The 16,973-nt window shown below is 37.6% G+C and overlaps 2 protein-coding genes across 2 annotated transcripts in view; both read right to left on the reverse strand.

Moving 5' to 3' along the window:
* Positions 1–11,280, reverse strand: part of pdcd4b (programmed cell death 4b) — a 17,334-nt gene extending 6,054 nt beyond the window's left edge. Inside the window, exons 1-6 of the mRNA XM_073844226.1 lie at positions 11,183–11,280; positions 10,647–10,734; positions 9,899–10,201; positions 5,658–5,752; positions 650–763; positions 323–544 (exon numbers count right to left, since the gene is read on the reverse strand). Coding sequence (XP_073700327.1) covers positions 323–544; positions 650–763; positions 5,658–5,752; positions 9,899–10,201; positions 10,647–10,689 — 777 coding nt within the window. The 5' untranslated portion in view covers positions 10,690–10,734; positions 11,183–11,280. The remainder of the gene's footprint in view (positions 1–322; positions 545–649; positions 764–5,657; positions 5,753–9,898; positions 10,202–10,646; positions 10,735–11,182) is intronic.
* A 359-nt stretch (positions 11,281–11,639) lies between these two features.
* rbm20 (RNA binding motif protein 20) overlaps positions 11,640–16,973 on the reverse strand; it is an 86,141-nt gene continuing 80,807 nt past the window's right edge. Inside the window, exon 16 of the mRNA XM_073843703.1 lies at positions 11,640–14,197. Within this exon, the coding sequence (XP_073699804.1) occupies positions 14,129–14,197 (69 nt within the window). The 3' untranslated portion in view covers positions 11,640–14,128. The remainder of the gene's footprint in view (positions 14,198–16,973) is intronic.

Consider the following 16,973-nt stretch of genomic DNA (forward strand, 5'->3'; position numbering starts at 1 on the left):
AATATTATAAATGAATACCTAATATGTAAATTATATGTAAATTATTTTCTATACACATCTATAAATCAGATACATTTATACATGAGTATTTCTATGTATTACGTAAACATTAATGTAAAAAATATATAATATCCATTTTTAGATAAAAACGGAAATATATTAAAAACACTTGTATGGACAACTGAAAATATTAAATAACTGTTTTTAACATTACTATTTATATTATTTTTACACTATTTTTGTTTTTATCTTTAATAGTAAAATTCATCAAAATCAAACTAAGGCTAAAACCTTTGAGGTTTAATGTGATGTTGAAGGTTACCTGTGGAGCCCCAGGTGTGTCCAGCACCAGGTCGGGCAGCTCTTTGAGCAGTTTGTGGAAGGAGGCCTCCACGTCGGAGGCTGCGAGCACGCGCCCGCAGAGCTCACTCAGCAGTCGTGACGTCAGCTCCCTGTGGCTGGCTTTGGCCTCCAGCGCTAGCGATACAGCTAGCATGGGCACGTCGCCACGCATGCTGCCCAGGTTCAGCTCAGCAAGCAATTCCTAAGAGAACAGAGTGAGATGTTCTGATGATAATGACAATTACTAGTAAACACAACGATTAGATATGAAAGGGCAAAAGCCACCTCCTTCTTCAACAACACTCACCGCCACTTCATTAGCGTCACCATGCTCAAAGTACTCTTGAACAATAGGAGTGACCGTTTTCTCAAACGCCTCTTCGTCCAGAGGGAGGACGACTGTCTCATATACGCAGTTCTCCTGCAGAAACAAAGTTTGATGAATTGTGTGACAGTTTAATGGTTAAAGGCATAGAAAATTCAGATGTTAGAGATTAGCATTCCGTCATTTGCTCACCAATGGATGTGAATAGAATAAGAGTCTAAACAGCCGATAACAGGGTTTCTACAAGGTGCTTAAAGTGCTTTAAGTACTTAATTTGACTTTTTGAAATTTAAAGCCTTGAATACCCTTGAAAACCAGCCATATTCCTGAAGAAGTACTTGAATTACTAAAAAGACAGTGTAACTAGTATTTAAGCACATATATTTGCATGCAATTTAGAAACATAATTTATCGTCTTATTTCAGTTAATGTTATAAAACTAGAGAGCTAAGCCAGTAGTAGTGCTGACAGTGTCATGTAGACATGGCTGAAGACGCGTAAACAGGAACAGATGAGTTGAATCAAAGTCATTTACGCTGAAACCGCTCCGATTGATTCAAACTCGTGACTTCAGTCATTCATTTGAAGTGATTCACTAGCTAAAGCCAGATTAAATAAAAGAGCCATTCATCGTTGAATTTCGACACGATTTTAGAAAGTGCATAGTCACGGGTGAAACAGCTTTTCAAAACTCTGAATTAGTTAAACCAATGCATCACAAATGAATCCGCAAATTGAATGATTCAAATAAAATGATTTGCGATACGCGAAGTGCCAATCGAAGTCAAAAGATCCGCAATCCATGGTCTGAGTCCTGATCTCAAATGATTCAGATCAGGGCTTTGGAACATGGATTGTAAACCATTTGATTTAGATGTGAATGGGTTTGGGAATCATTTTGTTAATTGAATGATTTAAAAAAAGGGGGTTGTGATAATCGATTTGAAGTCCTGATCAAACATCAAACAACTGGCGATCCGCGATCCGATTGGTGATCTGCAAAGTTCTAATCCAAGTCAAATGATTTGTGATCCGAGTCCTGATCTGAAATTATGGTTTGTTAAATCATTTCCAATCAGGACTTCGGTGCATGGATTGTGAATCATTAGAACTGGTTTGTGAATCATTTTGCAAATTGAATGTTTCAAATTAAATTATTTGCAATACACGATTAGAAATCCTGATCTAAATTAAATTTTTAGCGATATGCAATCCAATTGCCGATACGCAAAATTCCGATCGAAGTTAAATGATTCCTGATCCGTGTTTCAAGTCATGATCTGAAATGATGATTTGTTAATCATTATTCCAATCAGGACTTCGGAGACTGGATCGTGAATCACTTGATTTAGATTGGAACTGGTTTGTGAATCGTTTTGCAAATTGAATGATTCAAATCAAATGATTTGCAATACACGATTTGAAATCTCAATCTAAATTCAATTTTTAGCGATATGCAGTCCAATTGGCAATATGCAAAGTTCCGATTGAAGTCAAATGATTTGCGATACACACAGTCCTGATCTGAAATTATGGTTTGTTAATCAGTATTTTGAAATCCCGATCTAAAAATCAAATGATTTGGGATATGCAATCCAATTGGTGATACGCAAAATTCTGATTGAAGTCAAATGATTTGCGATCTGTGCTCTGTGTCCTGATCTGAAATGGTTCAGAGCGTGGATCGTAAATAATTTGATTTAGATTAGAACTGGTTCGTAAATCCTTTTGCAAATTGAATGATTCAAATTAAATGATTCGCGATACACAATTAGAAATCCCGATCTAAAATTAAATTTGTGATACGCAATCCGATTGGCGATGCGCAAAGTTCCGATTGAAGTCAAATGATTTGCGATCCACGCTCTAAGTCCTGATCTGAAATGATGGTTCAGAGCGTGGATCGTAAATAATTTGATTTAGATTAGAACTGGTTCGTAAATCCTTTTGCAAATTGAATGATTCAAATTAAATGATTTGCGATACGCAATTTGAAGTCCCGATCTAAAAATCAAATGATTTGCGATATGCAATCTAATTACTGAAACGCAAAATTCTGATAGAAGTCAAATGATTTGTGATCCCTGATCTGTGCTCCGAATCCTGATCTGAAATTGTGGTTTGTTTATCATTATTCAGATCAGGACTTCAGAGCGTGGATCGTGAATCGTTTGATTTAGAGAATTACTTTAGAGCCGGTTTGCAAATTATTTGATTCAGTTTGGGACTTCGGAGCGGTTTCACAAATCATTTTTCTGAATTTTTTCTTAAACAGTAGAAAATGTCTAACAATTAAGGCAGTACATTTTTAAAAGTAAAACAAAAGAAAAAAGTAAACAAATACGAATTCCTTAAAGGAACACTCCACTTTTTTTGGAAATAGGCTCATTCTCCAACTCCCCCCGAGTTAATAAGTTGATTTTTACTGTTTTGAAATTCATTCAGCCGTTCTCCTGTTCTGGCGATATCACTTTTAGCATAGCTTAGCATAAATCATTGAATCCTATTAGACCAGTAGCATCACGTTCAAAAATGACCAACGAGTTTCGATATTTGTCCTATTTAAAACTTGACTCTTCTGTAGTTATATCGCGTACTAAGACCAGCGGAAATGTAAAGATACGGTTTTCTAGGCCGATAAGATTAGGAACTACACTCCCATTCCGGCGTAATAGTCAAGGAAGTTTGCTGCCGTAACATGGCCGAAGCAGGCACAGTAATACCACACAGCACATGTGCAAATGTTTACTTCCGTCAACATATCCAACGTGCATGCACAGCACAGACAGCGTTCCTCGCCATGGAGACATTTGTGAGAGACGATTTAGAAGATATTTACTTTGGTGCAGATCCTAAACCGTATCAATTTGAACCAGAATTCACTGAAGCTAAGGTTTTGGTACGCGAAAGACAAGAAAGTGTGTCTGAACTGCCTGGGACAGAAGGGATGAGGAGAGCAGATTCGCGCTGGTGGGGCTTGCCAACCCATGCCAACTAAAAGTGAGTGCCTGTGTTGTCGCGAGTGGGACTAGGTATTGCCATCGATGGCAAGGGTGGATCTACCTGATGAGGAAGTGTCAGGTCGCAACATCCGAGGACTTGGATGCAATGCTGCATCCTGCAATAGTCGATTTTTTTTTCCGGTTTGACAAAATAAACTAGAAAAAACGTCACACGCCGAGTGGACCTAATGGCCAGCTGTCGCAAGAGTAAGTTATTCCTGCTACATTATATAATATAAAGATTTTAAATGCATACTGTCAGTTTGCATTTTCAGGCTTACATTCATGATGTACACTTTTACTCAAAACTGACTTTAAAACACCACCGACTGTTCGCAATAACTTTCTTTTGCAATCACACATGGAATTTGGTCATAGCAAATACTAAGCCAACTGTTCGCCCAAACCTAGTCGTCAGGGGTTGCATTTCACAGGTAACGTTAGCAATTAATCATGTTTCACTTACAGCCGTGGGCGATGCTCCTTGTTGTCCTGTCTGTAACGTTAGTTTGAAGATTGTTGGGATCGCCGTGTCCTTTAGACGCCGTGCTGTAGTATCGGTAAAACTATCCAAATAGTCATCTGGTTCAAAATCCTCGGAGCAAACACGCCATTTCTTGATCGTTTCTAACGGTGTTTTGAGATCTATGTTCAGAGCAGCCAGCCATTGATTCATTAGTCGAAATTGCTTTTTTTTTCGTGGGAATTCTATGAAAGATGGTAGTAGATTACGTCTTCGACTTACTATCACAGCCCTTACAATGCACATAACCATAGCTAATCACACACAGGTAAATCCAGCCACTAACAATTTACCAGCTGCAACTCTGACAGCTGCAACAACCGGAATTACACAAACTTAGCACCGGTCACATTGGAAGTTACCTAGCTGGGATCTAATTTCAGGCGCTGTGTGATATTAATGCGCCTGCTTCGGCCATGTTACGGCAGCAAACTTCCTCGACTATTACGCCGGAATGGGAGTGTAGTTCCTAATCTTATCAGCCTAGAAAACCGCTGCTTTACATTTCTGCTGGTTTTAGTACACGATATAACTACAGAAGAGTCAAGTTTTAAATAGGACAAATATCGAAACTCGTTGGTCATTTTTGAACGCGATGCTACTGGTCTAATAGGATTCAATGATTTATGCTAAGCTATGCTAAAAGTGATATCGCCAGAACAAGAGAACGGCTGAATGGATTTCAAAACGGTAAAAATCAACTTATTAACTCGGGGGGAGCTGGAGAATGAGCCTATTTCCAAAAAAAGTGGAGTGTTCCTTTAAGAAAATTAACCGTGGTTTTACTAAAAGTAGATTATACTTTGTAATGCTTTAGTAGTAATACTCTGCATGTGCTTCACTTTATTTTTGCAATTTTGTTTTATTACTATATTTATAAGAGTTTGAAATAGAAGACATTGTTTGAGAAGTAAGATCTCTGATTGAAAATGATAAAAGCAATGCTTGAAAAGTCTTTGAAAGTCCTGGAATTTCATTTTAAAGTACAAGTAATCCATTCCAGTTTATCAATTAACACCTTATGAAGACAAAATCCACCAAGACATTTTTAACTTCAAATTGTTGCTTCTGGCTGAATCAGGAGAGAAATATGCACAGATCAAATACCGTTTACAAGCCAAAACAGTAAAAAACTGTGGATTTGTTTTTACTGGAGGAAGCGTTATTATGGATTTTAGACTTATATTTTGGCCAGAAATGACTGTTTTAAGCTAAAAAAAAAAAAAAGTCCTTAATGATGGATTTGTTTCTTATAAACATGCAGCTTTTAACTTCACAAGATGTTAACTGATGGACTGGAGTGGTGTGGATTACTTGTGGATTATTGTGACGTTTTTAATCAGCTATTTGGACTCATTCATTCTGGCACCCATTCACATCCACTGGTGAGCATGTGATGTAATGCTGCATTTCTCCAAAATATGAAGAAGAAACAAACTCATCTACATCTTGGATGGTCTCTTACCTGCTCCGCATCGTAGTTAGGATCTTTAACGTCAACTTCATCAACGTCATAAACTTCTCCAGGTGTTCCCCATACACCTTTACCCCCTGCCCCACCTATGGATACCAAACAAACATAAATAATAACTTTTCAAAACAACTTCAAAAGTGACGTTGTGTCAAAAGAGAACCGAAAGAAGAACAAAAACCCATGTTTTTCTGCTGTAGCCAATGAAAGTACACACTGTTCCTGTCAGTCATGATGTTAACCACACAAGGCCGTCCCTTCTCAAACGATTCCTCTAAACAGAGCTGTGGCCCTTTAATTCACCGCTGCTGACATCATCTCTTGATATGTGCAGAGCTGTGACCACAAGTGGTAAAATTTATACTAAACAAGAAACAGAAACTAAATATGTGCATGCAAGGCTTAGCATGGCCTCCATTATTGTAGATGTTCTGCAAAATCCTCACGATGATTGTTGTTCTTTTGGGGAACAAAAAAATAATAATTTTATCCATACAATAAAGGCCAGTGGGGTCCAATCTCCAAAATACCTTCTTTTCTGTTCCACATAAGAAAACAAAATCAAAGGTTTGAAATGAAATGTTTTTTTCTAATTACTTGACAATGAAAATATTTGTCATCACCAGTTTGTAATCCCTGATTTAAATGCAAAACTGCATGACTGGCTTCTGCTCAGCCTGACTTTGCACGCAAAGCCTCCAAAGAAGATTGTCAACATGCTGTAATCCACTTTTCAGGCCTCTTAGAACAAGCAGAGCGTTCAACCTTGCATATGGCACTTCCAAACCAACGGCATTTTCACTGCAACGTCTGCATCTGAAGGCTTCTGGCCAAAAAAAGCTAACAGGAACTCCAGCCCTGCCCTTCAGGCTGACTTAACCAGCAGTTACATAACACAAACAGCACTGAATATGCCATCTATGAGGGAATCAAAAAGAGAAGTGTGCCATGAAGTCATCTCGTGGATGATGGTGAAAAGGTCACCGCTAAAACTAAATCTCTTCTAGGTGGTCAATCCATTGCCAATATGTTTTTCTGAAAGCTTATTCAACATACATATAATACACTAATCAGGATGTTTCTGCAAGCCAGACTTATCGAAATTAATTCAGGTCTGTTGCACTCAGGGGCAATGAACCCTTAACAACAGACCAACCGACACTGGGCAAAACAACAAGTGAAAGAATTGAAGGGACCGTCTGTTATGAGCGCATGTGTGAATGTGGTTTACCTAATCCTACTTTTATAAGAGACAAAAGTTTTGGATGCAATGACAAAATGTGACTCACACAACGTGAGGTCGTATTTATTTTTGAAGGATAAGTTCACTTACTGAACAAAAATGTATAGATAATGTAGTCACCCCCTTATCATCTATGATGTTTGTCTCTTTCTTAAGTCGTAAAGAAATTGGTTTCTGAGGCACACATTTCAGAATTTTTCTCCATATAGTGGACTTCTATGGTGCCCCGAGTTTGAACTTTCAAACTTTCGCTCAAAGCGATCCCAGCCAAGGAAGAAGGGTCTTATCTAGCTAAACAATCTGTTTGTTTTATTTTTATTGTTACAATTCATGTACTTTTTTTACTTTTGAACTCTGTTTTTTCCTGGTCAAGACAGTCATGGTGTGTTGAAAAAAAATTGTCCTACATTGCCGTTTTATCTTTTGTAAAGGGTGTTTAATCTTTGTATGTTCACTTTGCAAACACTGGGTCAGTAGTTCTGAAGCGATGAAGGATGATTTTGAAATGATTTTTGAAGTTGAGGGAGAAAATATGGGAGATTTGACATACCCTAACTGTCTTGACCCAGAAAAAGGTGGAGCAAGACAAGATGAGCGTTTGAGGTTAAAATGTATATAAACTGTAATAAAAAAATAAAAAAAATCAATTGTTTCACTAGATAAGACCCTTCTTCCTCAGCTGGGATTGTTTACAACTGCATTGTTTGAGGCTGCCTTTAAACTGCAATTTGGAAGTTCAAACTCGGGGCACTATAGAAGTCCACTATATGGAGAAAAATCCTGAAATGTTTTCCTCAAAAAACAGTTTCTTTACGACTGAACAAAGAAAGACATGAACATGTTGGATGACTAGGGGGCGAGTACATTATCTGTAAATTTTTGTTCTAGAAGTGAACTTCTGTGAACCTCAAGTCCAAAACTGTAATGATAACGACAGGAAATATATAGTTCGAGTCACTTTCAGAATGATTTTTTTTAATCCAGCTTATGAATGTTAAAACATTGACAGCCAATCAGAATCCAATTAAATTTAAAGAACTTGAGTATTTAAAGCGGCAGGCGTCAAAACTTAAAGGTTGTATCAGCGATTTCTAGCCTGAAACATGAAGTGTCAAATTCAGCTGACCTTTCATCACGATCCGCTCGCTGCCTGCCCCATAAATTGTCTGTGAAAAAACCGCGTCTCTCTGCTCAGCCTAGGGTCCGAGATATGCCAAAAAAAACAATCAGCGCTATCAACTATTCCACAGATAAACAAACAGTGTTCCAACCAATCAGCGTCAGGGGTTTGGTGTTGTGGACTTTCCTACTGGTGCAGGGATGTGAGGGAGGCGGAGCGAAAGTCCACAACACCAAACCCCTGACGCTGATTGGTTGGAACACTGTTTGTTTATCTACTTTGGGATATCTCGGACCCTAGGCTGACCAGAGAGACGCGGTTTTTTCACAGACAATTTATGGGGCAGGCAGCGAGCGGATCGTGATGAAAGGTCAGCTGAATTTGACACTTCATGTTTCAGGCTAGAAATCGCTGATACAACCTTTAACATACATTGGTGTGAACAATAATTCAGTTATCTTTGTAGTTGTGTTGTTTACACCAAAGAAGCTAACTATAATGATAACTATACATTTTTATTAATTGTTCTAATTCTGAGAATAGCTGTATCAGCACCACGAGTAGGACAATAATGATACAAAGGAATGATAAATGGGAATCACTTTCAAAACGATTTCTAAACAACAAAAACACTGATAATCAGAATCAACCCAACTTGAAAGGATCAGTTCACATCCAGAATGAAATTTCAGATAATTTACTCACCCCCATGTTATCGAAAATGTTCACATCTTTCTTTTTACAGAAATTAAGGTTTTTGACAAAAACATTCCAGCATTGTTCTCCATATAGTCGACTTTAATGGGGATCAAATCGTTTTGATGCAGCTTAAAGTAGTAGTTCACTTTCAGAACAAATATTTACAGATAATGTACTCACCCCCTAGTCATCCAACATGTTCATGTCTTTCTTTCCTCAGTCGTAAAGAAATTATGTTTTTGAGGAAAACATTTCAGGATTTCTCTCCGTATAATAGACTTCTATGGTTCCCCCAAGTTTGAACTTCCAAAATGCAGTTTAAATGCAGCTTCAAAGGGCTCTAAATGATCCCAGCCAAGAAAGAAGGGTCTTATCTAGTGAAATGAACAGTTATTTTCTAAAAACATTTACAATTTATATACTTTTTAATCTCTACACAGAGGACTCACAGAGCTAGACAAGACAAGCATTTGATGTTAAAAAGTATATAAATTATTATTATTATTTTTTTTTTTTATAAAATAACCAAACGTTTTGCTAGATAAGAGCCTTCTTTCCTCAGCTGTGATCGTTTAAGGCCCTTTGAAACTGCATTTTGGAAGTTCAAACTCAGGGGCACCACAGAAGTCCATTATATAGAGAGAATCCTTTTGAAATGTTTTCCTCAAAAAACAATTTCCTTCTGACTGAAGAAAGAAACACATGAACATCTTGGATGACAAGGGGATGAGTACATTATCTGTACATTTTTGTTATGAAAGTGAACTACTACTTTAAGAGGGCTCTACACTGACCTTTCCAATGTGATTATGTAATTAGTGAGGTCAAGCTAGATGAGCAAAATGAGCATTTGTGGTTAATTATATAATTATGTATTTTTCTTAAAAAAAAAAAGACCACTCGTTTTGCTAGATAAGATTCTTATTTGACGGCTGGGATCGTGTAGAGCCACTTGAAGCTGCAATTTGAACCTTTAACCCATTGGCCACCATTGAAGTCAACTAGAGAAAAATCCTGAAATGTTTTCCTCAAAAAACTTCATTTCTTTTGGACAGAAGAAAGAAAGACATGAACATCTTGCATGGCAAGGGGGTAAGTAAATAATCAGGACATTTTCATTCTGGAAGACAAAAATATATGCAGAGCATATATTATATTAAACATTACTGATACCTTTCTTCGGCAGGCCTCGTCCCTTGCCCATTCTCGACTTCCTGTTAAGCAGTTTGCCCTTAGGACTGGTGGGTGGAACCACGGACCGGACCGATTCGCCATTATCGCTCAGCGAGTCGCCCCGGCCCGAGTCCCTGGAGGAGTTCTTCCTCAGACGTCTCTTCACCTTGGCCTTGAGCCTTGCCTCGTGGATGCTGCCGGTGGGGGCCGATATCCAGTTTCCGTTGATCTCATTATCAACGTTTCCAGTGAAGGTGTTGTCCTCATCCCCAGAGGGGAAGGAATCGCTGAGATTTCCAGCCTCTGTGGATGACGTGAGTGTTAGGAACCATTCATAAGTGAATAGTTGCAGTATGAGACTGAATGTGACCCTGGACCACAAAACTTAAGCAGCATGGGTATATTCGTAGCAACAGCCAAAAATACATTGTATGGGTCAAAATGATCGATTTTTCTTTTATCCCCAAAAATCATAGATCATGTTCCATGAACACATTCTGTAAATTTCCTACCATAAATATCAAAACTTAATTTTTGATTAGTAATGTGCATTGCTAAGAACTTCATTTGGAAACTTTACAGATGATTTTCTCAATATTTTGCACCCTCAGATTACAGATTCAAACCGTTGTATCTCAGCCAAATATTGTCCTATCCTAACAAACAATACATCAATGGAAAGCTTATTAATTCAGCTTTGACTAATCTATAAACGATATAAAACAGTTAAAATCGAACTTGAACTTACCAACAGGGTTTGCATTCAGCCATGCCTCACAGTCAGTTGCCATGGTTAGAAAAGGAAGTTTTACAGCGTATAAAATGTGCCTTCGCACCTAGAATGCAAAATATTAGCGTTAATAATGCAACATTTCTTTGTGAAACAAAAACGACTGAAAACATTTAACTGTTAAGACAGCTGGTCCAATCAGCAGCGTCCATTTGGCTTCAACACAAGCCTGGTACAATGAATGGATCGCATTACCATACAGACAGAAGACCTGCAGTCTGCAAAATAAAATGTTTCAGCTAAGAAAAACTCGTTTTTTAATATTAATTTTTATTAACGTGTTTAAATTTCGATGTAGGGCACGCATTCAATGTATGTCGTAATGTGCACGCGCAAGTGCACGAGCACAACATAAACATAAACAAAGCCGCGGGACTAGCAGCGAATAACGCCGTTGATACCTTTATTTGACACTGCGTCTCAAATAAAGCTTTCAGAAGTCTTAAATATCACAAAATAAGTTGTTTAGTCGATAAGGAACAAATCCTACTAACCTGCTTTATCGTGTAGTCCAAGTTCGAGCTTACTCTTCGTCTGGTGTTGATTTTGTGTTCTCTGCCCAGCAACTCAATAGCGTCATGCGGTAGAGCGAGCGCTTTGATTGGTTAGAATATTAGAGGCGGATGATAAAATGACCAATGAAAATTGAGCTCGGGTGACGCTTGCCTTCTCGTATTTTCTATGAGGTCTTCGGTGAAGTTCGTGCCTTTCCGGCGCTCTGCGATGGACGCTGGAACAGTGATGTCATTACATAACAGATTGCGCATGGGTGAGGACGAAGTCCTTTTCTCTTGTTATATTCATCTGACTAAGTTTAATAGGTAAAAAAAAAAAAAAAGATGAAGGGTTTATTTCATAACATGCCCAGGCGTGTCAGTCAGAGCCATCGTGGGAAACGTTCAGTCATTCGTTTCACATACAGCAGTCAGCATTATTTTCCAAAATGTTTATTAATTATTTGCATCAGTGCAACCCAAAAATATTTATACATTTTTTTTTCTTCGACAAAATGGGATGCTATTATTAACGGAATATAAAACAGCAAGAGAAAAACGTTTTCCAGAACCATTCCAGTAAAATACTATTTATAGCATTACAACACTCAACTCAGCTTTACATAAATGTGATATTAGATAAATAAACATGGTCCAGTTCAAGTATCTCTAAAGTCTGAGCTCTGTGTACAGCAACAAAGCAAAATAGTATGGCAGACGTTATACACAAGCAGCTTTCCCCATTGTGTTCAGTTGAATTTTAGCCATTTTTTGCTTTTAATACATTATAAGGCACTTTGAAAAGTGTGATTCAAGCATAAAACAGATTCAAGACCTGACAAAATGATCACAGAAAATGCAATACAGACAGAAAAAAACAATAACTTAAAAGGCATCAACAGAATATTCACAAGCATTAACCTGAGGATAATTTTACACCTCTTCAGTTTTAAATTACCGGTAGGCACTTCACTATCTTTGTCCACCACAGAGAAGAATTGAACATATATGCAAGCTGTAGAGTATGAATGAGGCAGATGCAGATGATGTAAACACTACACTTACAAGTGCATTTCACATTCTGATACATATTTTTCACAGTGTATTAAAAATTCAACGTTGGACTACAGAGGAAACACACACCGCATTCAGAGTTCACAGAAAACTGAAAATTGTAGTCATTTTATGTTTCAAACCTGTATGACTGACATTTTTTCTGTGGAACACATGAAGATATTTTGTAGAACGTTCCTGCTGCTCTTTTCCACACAATGAAAGTGAATAGGGACTAGGGCTGTCTTTAGTTAAAGGGATATTTTAGCCAAAAATTAAATTTCTAGCATTAATAACTCACCCTCATATCGTTTCAAACTTTTAATATTTTCGTTCATCCTCTGCACACAAATTAAGATATTTGTGATGAAATCCAAGAGCTTTCTGACCCTGCATAGACAGCAATGCAACTAAAAACATCCAAGGCCTTAAAAGCTAGTAAGGACATTGATAAATAGTTCATGTGACATCAGTGGTTCAACCGTAATGTTATGAAGTTACAAAAAGAAAACAAAAATAACACCTTTATTGAACCATTTCTTCTCTTCTGTATCAGGAAAACATTTCAGGATTTCTCTCCATATAATGGAATTCTATGGTGCCCCCGAGTTTGAACTTCCAAAATGCAGTTTAAATGCAGCTTCAAAGGACTCTAAACAATCTCAGCCGAGGAAGGCGGCACTTATCTAGTGAAACAATCATTTATTTTCTAAAAACATTTACAACTTATATACCTTTTAATCTCAAACGCTCGTCTTGCCGAGCTAGACCAGACGAGCATTTAAGGTTAAAATGTATAAAAATTGTATTTTTTTTTTTTTTGTTGTTGTTGAAAAAACCCATCGTTTTGCTTGATAAAACCGTTCTTTCCTGCATTTTGGAAGTTCGAACTCGGGGGCACCATAGAAGTCCATTATATGGAGAGAAATCCTGAAATGTTTTCCTCAAAAACATAATTTCCTTACGACTGAAGAAAGAAAGACATGAGCATCTTGGATGACAAGAGGGTGAGTACATTATCTGTAAATTTATGTTCTGAAAGTGAATTACTATGATTTTTGTTGGAACGACGGAAAGGTGAGTAATTAACGACAGAATTTTCATTTTTGGGTGAACTATCCTTTTTGTTGAACATTTGTTAACCAGTGTTGGGGAAAGTTACTTTTAAAAGTAATGAATTGCGTTACTTAGTTACTCTTAATGGAGTAACTTTATTATGCATTACGTTACTTTCGCGTTACTTTTTTTTTTTTTTTTTTTTTTACCTGGACTGGTCTCATTTATTACTTTCACGCCAAAAAATGAACTTAATTTCAGTCTCAGGCTAAAAAAAGTGGCTTTGGATTTCTCGCAAGATGGGGACAGGAGAGATGAATGATAAAATAAAGTAACTTTAAAAGTAATGCGTTACTTTACTAGTTACTTGAAAAAAGTAATCTGATTACTTGTAATGCGTTACCCCAACACTGTTGTTAACAAGTACTTTTTTATGGCTTTAGTTTCTGATTAATTCCAAACTAATAAGTGCATCATAGCCACAATGTCTATTTGTTTTTAAAATGACATTTATTTTTATATTTTAAGTTGGTTTCTCACACTAAGCGGACATTGGCTTTAAAAAAACTTGGAATATAGTGCACATGGACTACTTTTATGACAATTCTATGGTGCTTTTCGCATTTTGGAGCCATTGTTCACCTTCAATTCCATTGTGCAGTAAAATAGCAGCATAAATATTCTGTAAAACGTTCATACAGTTCAAATTGCTATGATCTAGAGTACACAGTAAATCCAGTTGCTCTAGTTCTTCTTGTGTCCCTTCCTTCTTGTCTTTGTTTTGTGTCTCTCAGTAGCTCCCAGCGGTGGTGCGGTCCTGATAGTCTCATGTGAGCTTCATTCAGTGTTTGGCGACTCCGTGTGGAAGTTCAAGAGACTTTCCTCCGCCAGCTGCGACAGATACTTCTATAAAAACACAAACAATCATCTGTTAAGACAGTTTACTCGTAAATTACAGGTGTAAGAGCAGGCATAACGCCTTGAAGAGCAACAGTTTGGTTTCTCTGACTAAGATGGCTGACAGACGGCATCTGTTATGACTGTTATACTCAAGTTCGTTTGTGCTAAATTTGGATATCACGCGTTTCTGGGCTCTTTTGGCTTAGAAACTTAACTCTATCATAAACACTTTTCAAACCCATTTGTTTAAAAATGTTCCATTTTCCAATGTCTACTAGTGAGTTAAATGGCTGACAACTTTTACATTTCATACAACTAATTTTATAACTAGCTTTTTATGCATCCTAAATGCACACAATTACATAATCTAGTCAGTTTTTGCAAAATTTGACTAAATTACATGGTAGTAATTTCATATTTTAAAGCACTCTGTTCTCTGTTCTCCAGTTTTAAAAGGAACTCCCGTTTATGTGTGTCCTTCCAAAAAGCGTATTTGTTTACCGGCGAAACAAGGAAAGTTGAAACAGAAGAAGGTCAAAATGTAGAAGGAAAGCAGGTGTTTCCTGTAGTGTTTACAGTCTCTCTCTCTCTCTCTGTCTGTTTTGGTTTCACCTGTCTTGCTCTTCTGGTGTTAAATTCAGCTGTCACCTTCTCACTGTAGTTCTTGTAAACTCAACACAGCTGGCAGACCTCAAGGCGGAGAAGTGAAGTATGAGGTGACGCTCTTTGGCCGCCCGCTCGAGTCTGAGAGACACGACAACTGCTTGCGGTCTGACTGTGATGACGGAGAATGTCCGGCTCCTCGCCGCCTCAACTATGTTGTGTTGGAAAGTGTGTTCGTCTGTCTGTATGTGTGTGTTTCTGAAGGGTTATAATGAGAAACTATATCCCACCCTGAGGACCAGTCTTCTTAGATCAGTCAATCTTGCATTACACTCAGCAGTGGTGGGGAGTAACTAAGTAAGTTGTAGCCTTTTCAGTAACAAGCTACTATTTCTAACAAGTAGCAGTGTAACGTAGCCAAATGCTACATGGCTGTTTGAATTTCACATGGGTCACATTGCGTACAGCTTTACTGCCAAGCAAGCTGACGCAACAGTCAAATAAACTCTGCATTAAGTGGTCCTCTCATGTGTACCGATGGAAAGTCTGATTCATTTTCGTGAATCAGTTTGTTTGGGAAGAGATTTTAGAAAACAGTTGACTGATTCAATGATTTGAGTCACTTAATTAGCTTCAGACGCACTGTTGGAAATTCTGATTCATTTTAGTGAATCAGTTTGTTTCGAAAGAGATTTTAAGAAACAATTTACTGATTCACTGATTTGAGTCACCAATAGCTTCCATGTAGTTAGCTGGACTGTTAAGTGTAGCTTATCCCAGATGTACTGCTGGAAAGTCTGATTCATTTTACTGAATCAGTTCAATTGAGAAGAGATTTGAAAGTCTGATTTGTTTTAGCGAATCAGTTTGTTTAAGAAGATATTTTAAGAAAGGAAGCTTTCATGTAGTTAGGTTTTCTATAGTGTAGCTATCGTTGAAAAGTCTGATTCATTTTGGTGAATCAGTTAGCTTGGGAAGAGATTTTAAGTAACAGTTCACTGATTCAAGTCCCTTAAGTAGCTTCAATGTATTTAACGAGTCAGTAATGAAGCTAATGTCATATGTGCTGCTGGAAAGCCGGATTAATTTTAGTAAATCAGTTTGTTTGAAAAGAGATTTTAAGGAACAATTTACTGCTTCAAGTAGCTTCAATGTAGTTAGTAAGTCAGTAATGTAGCTAATCTCAGATGTACTGCTGGAAAGTTTGATTCATTTTTGTAAATTAGTTTATTTTGGAAGAGATTTTAAGAAACAATTCACTGTTTTGAGTCACCAGTAGCTTCAATGTAGTTAGCTGGACTGTAAAGGTGCATTCACACCGGACGCGAATGAAGCGGCAAGTGCAAGTGATTTACATGTTAAGTCAATGCAAAGATGCGAATAGCCATCCTGCGGCTCGCATTGAGCGTTTCAAGTGATTGCCGCGCCATTCGCGCAAAACGTGCGAGTTCAAAAATCTGAACTTTGGTGAAAATTTGCGCTGCGTTAACCAATCAGGAGCTTGCTCTAGTAGTGACGGAGGCAGAAATCCGAAACAACAATGGAGGACAAAATCACCAGTGCTGTCTGTGATTACTCGGAGCTGTACGATACATCTTTGTACTTTTATAGAAACAGGAATAAAAAGGATCTTGCTTGGAAGAAAGTGAGTGAAGAGGTCGGACAATCTGGTAAGTTTTAAAAAACGCTCTTTACTCAATTTGACCTACATGTATATACATATTGAGACTATAAGCAAATTGAGCTCATTCACCTATTTTACAACTACTTTCCCACTGACGAGTGGCAGAATTAATGCAACGCGCGAATGACGCGAATGGCGCAAATTTCACGCGCGAATGAAGCGCAAGTCGCGTCCGGTGTGAACGCACCATAAGAGTAGCTTATCCCAGATGTACTGCTAAAAAAGTCTGATTCATTTTACTGAATCAGTTCATTTGAGAAGAGATTTGAAAGTCTGATTTGTTTTAGCGAATCAGTTTGTTTAAGAAGATATTTTAAGAAACAATTAACTAATTCCCTGATTTAAGTAACTTTCATGTAGTTAGGTTTTCTATAGTGTAGCTATCGTTGAAAAGTCTGATTCATTTTGGTGAATCAGTTAGCTTGGGAAGAGATTTTAAGTCCCTTAAGTAGCTTCAACGTAGTGACTCTGCTGAAAAAAACCAGCATATGCTGG

The sequence above is a fragment of the Garra rufa genome, chromosome 7 (assembly GCF_049309525.1).
Source record: "Garra rufa chromosome 7, GarRuf1.0, whole genome shotgun sequence".
Lineage (NCBI taxonomy): Eukaryota > Metazoa > Chordata > Actinopteri > Cypriniformes > Cyprinidae > Garra > Garra rufa.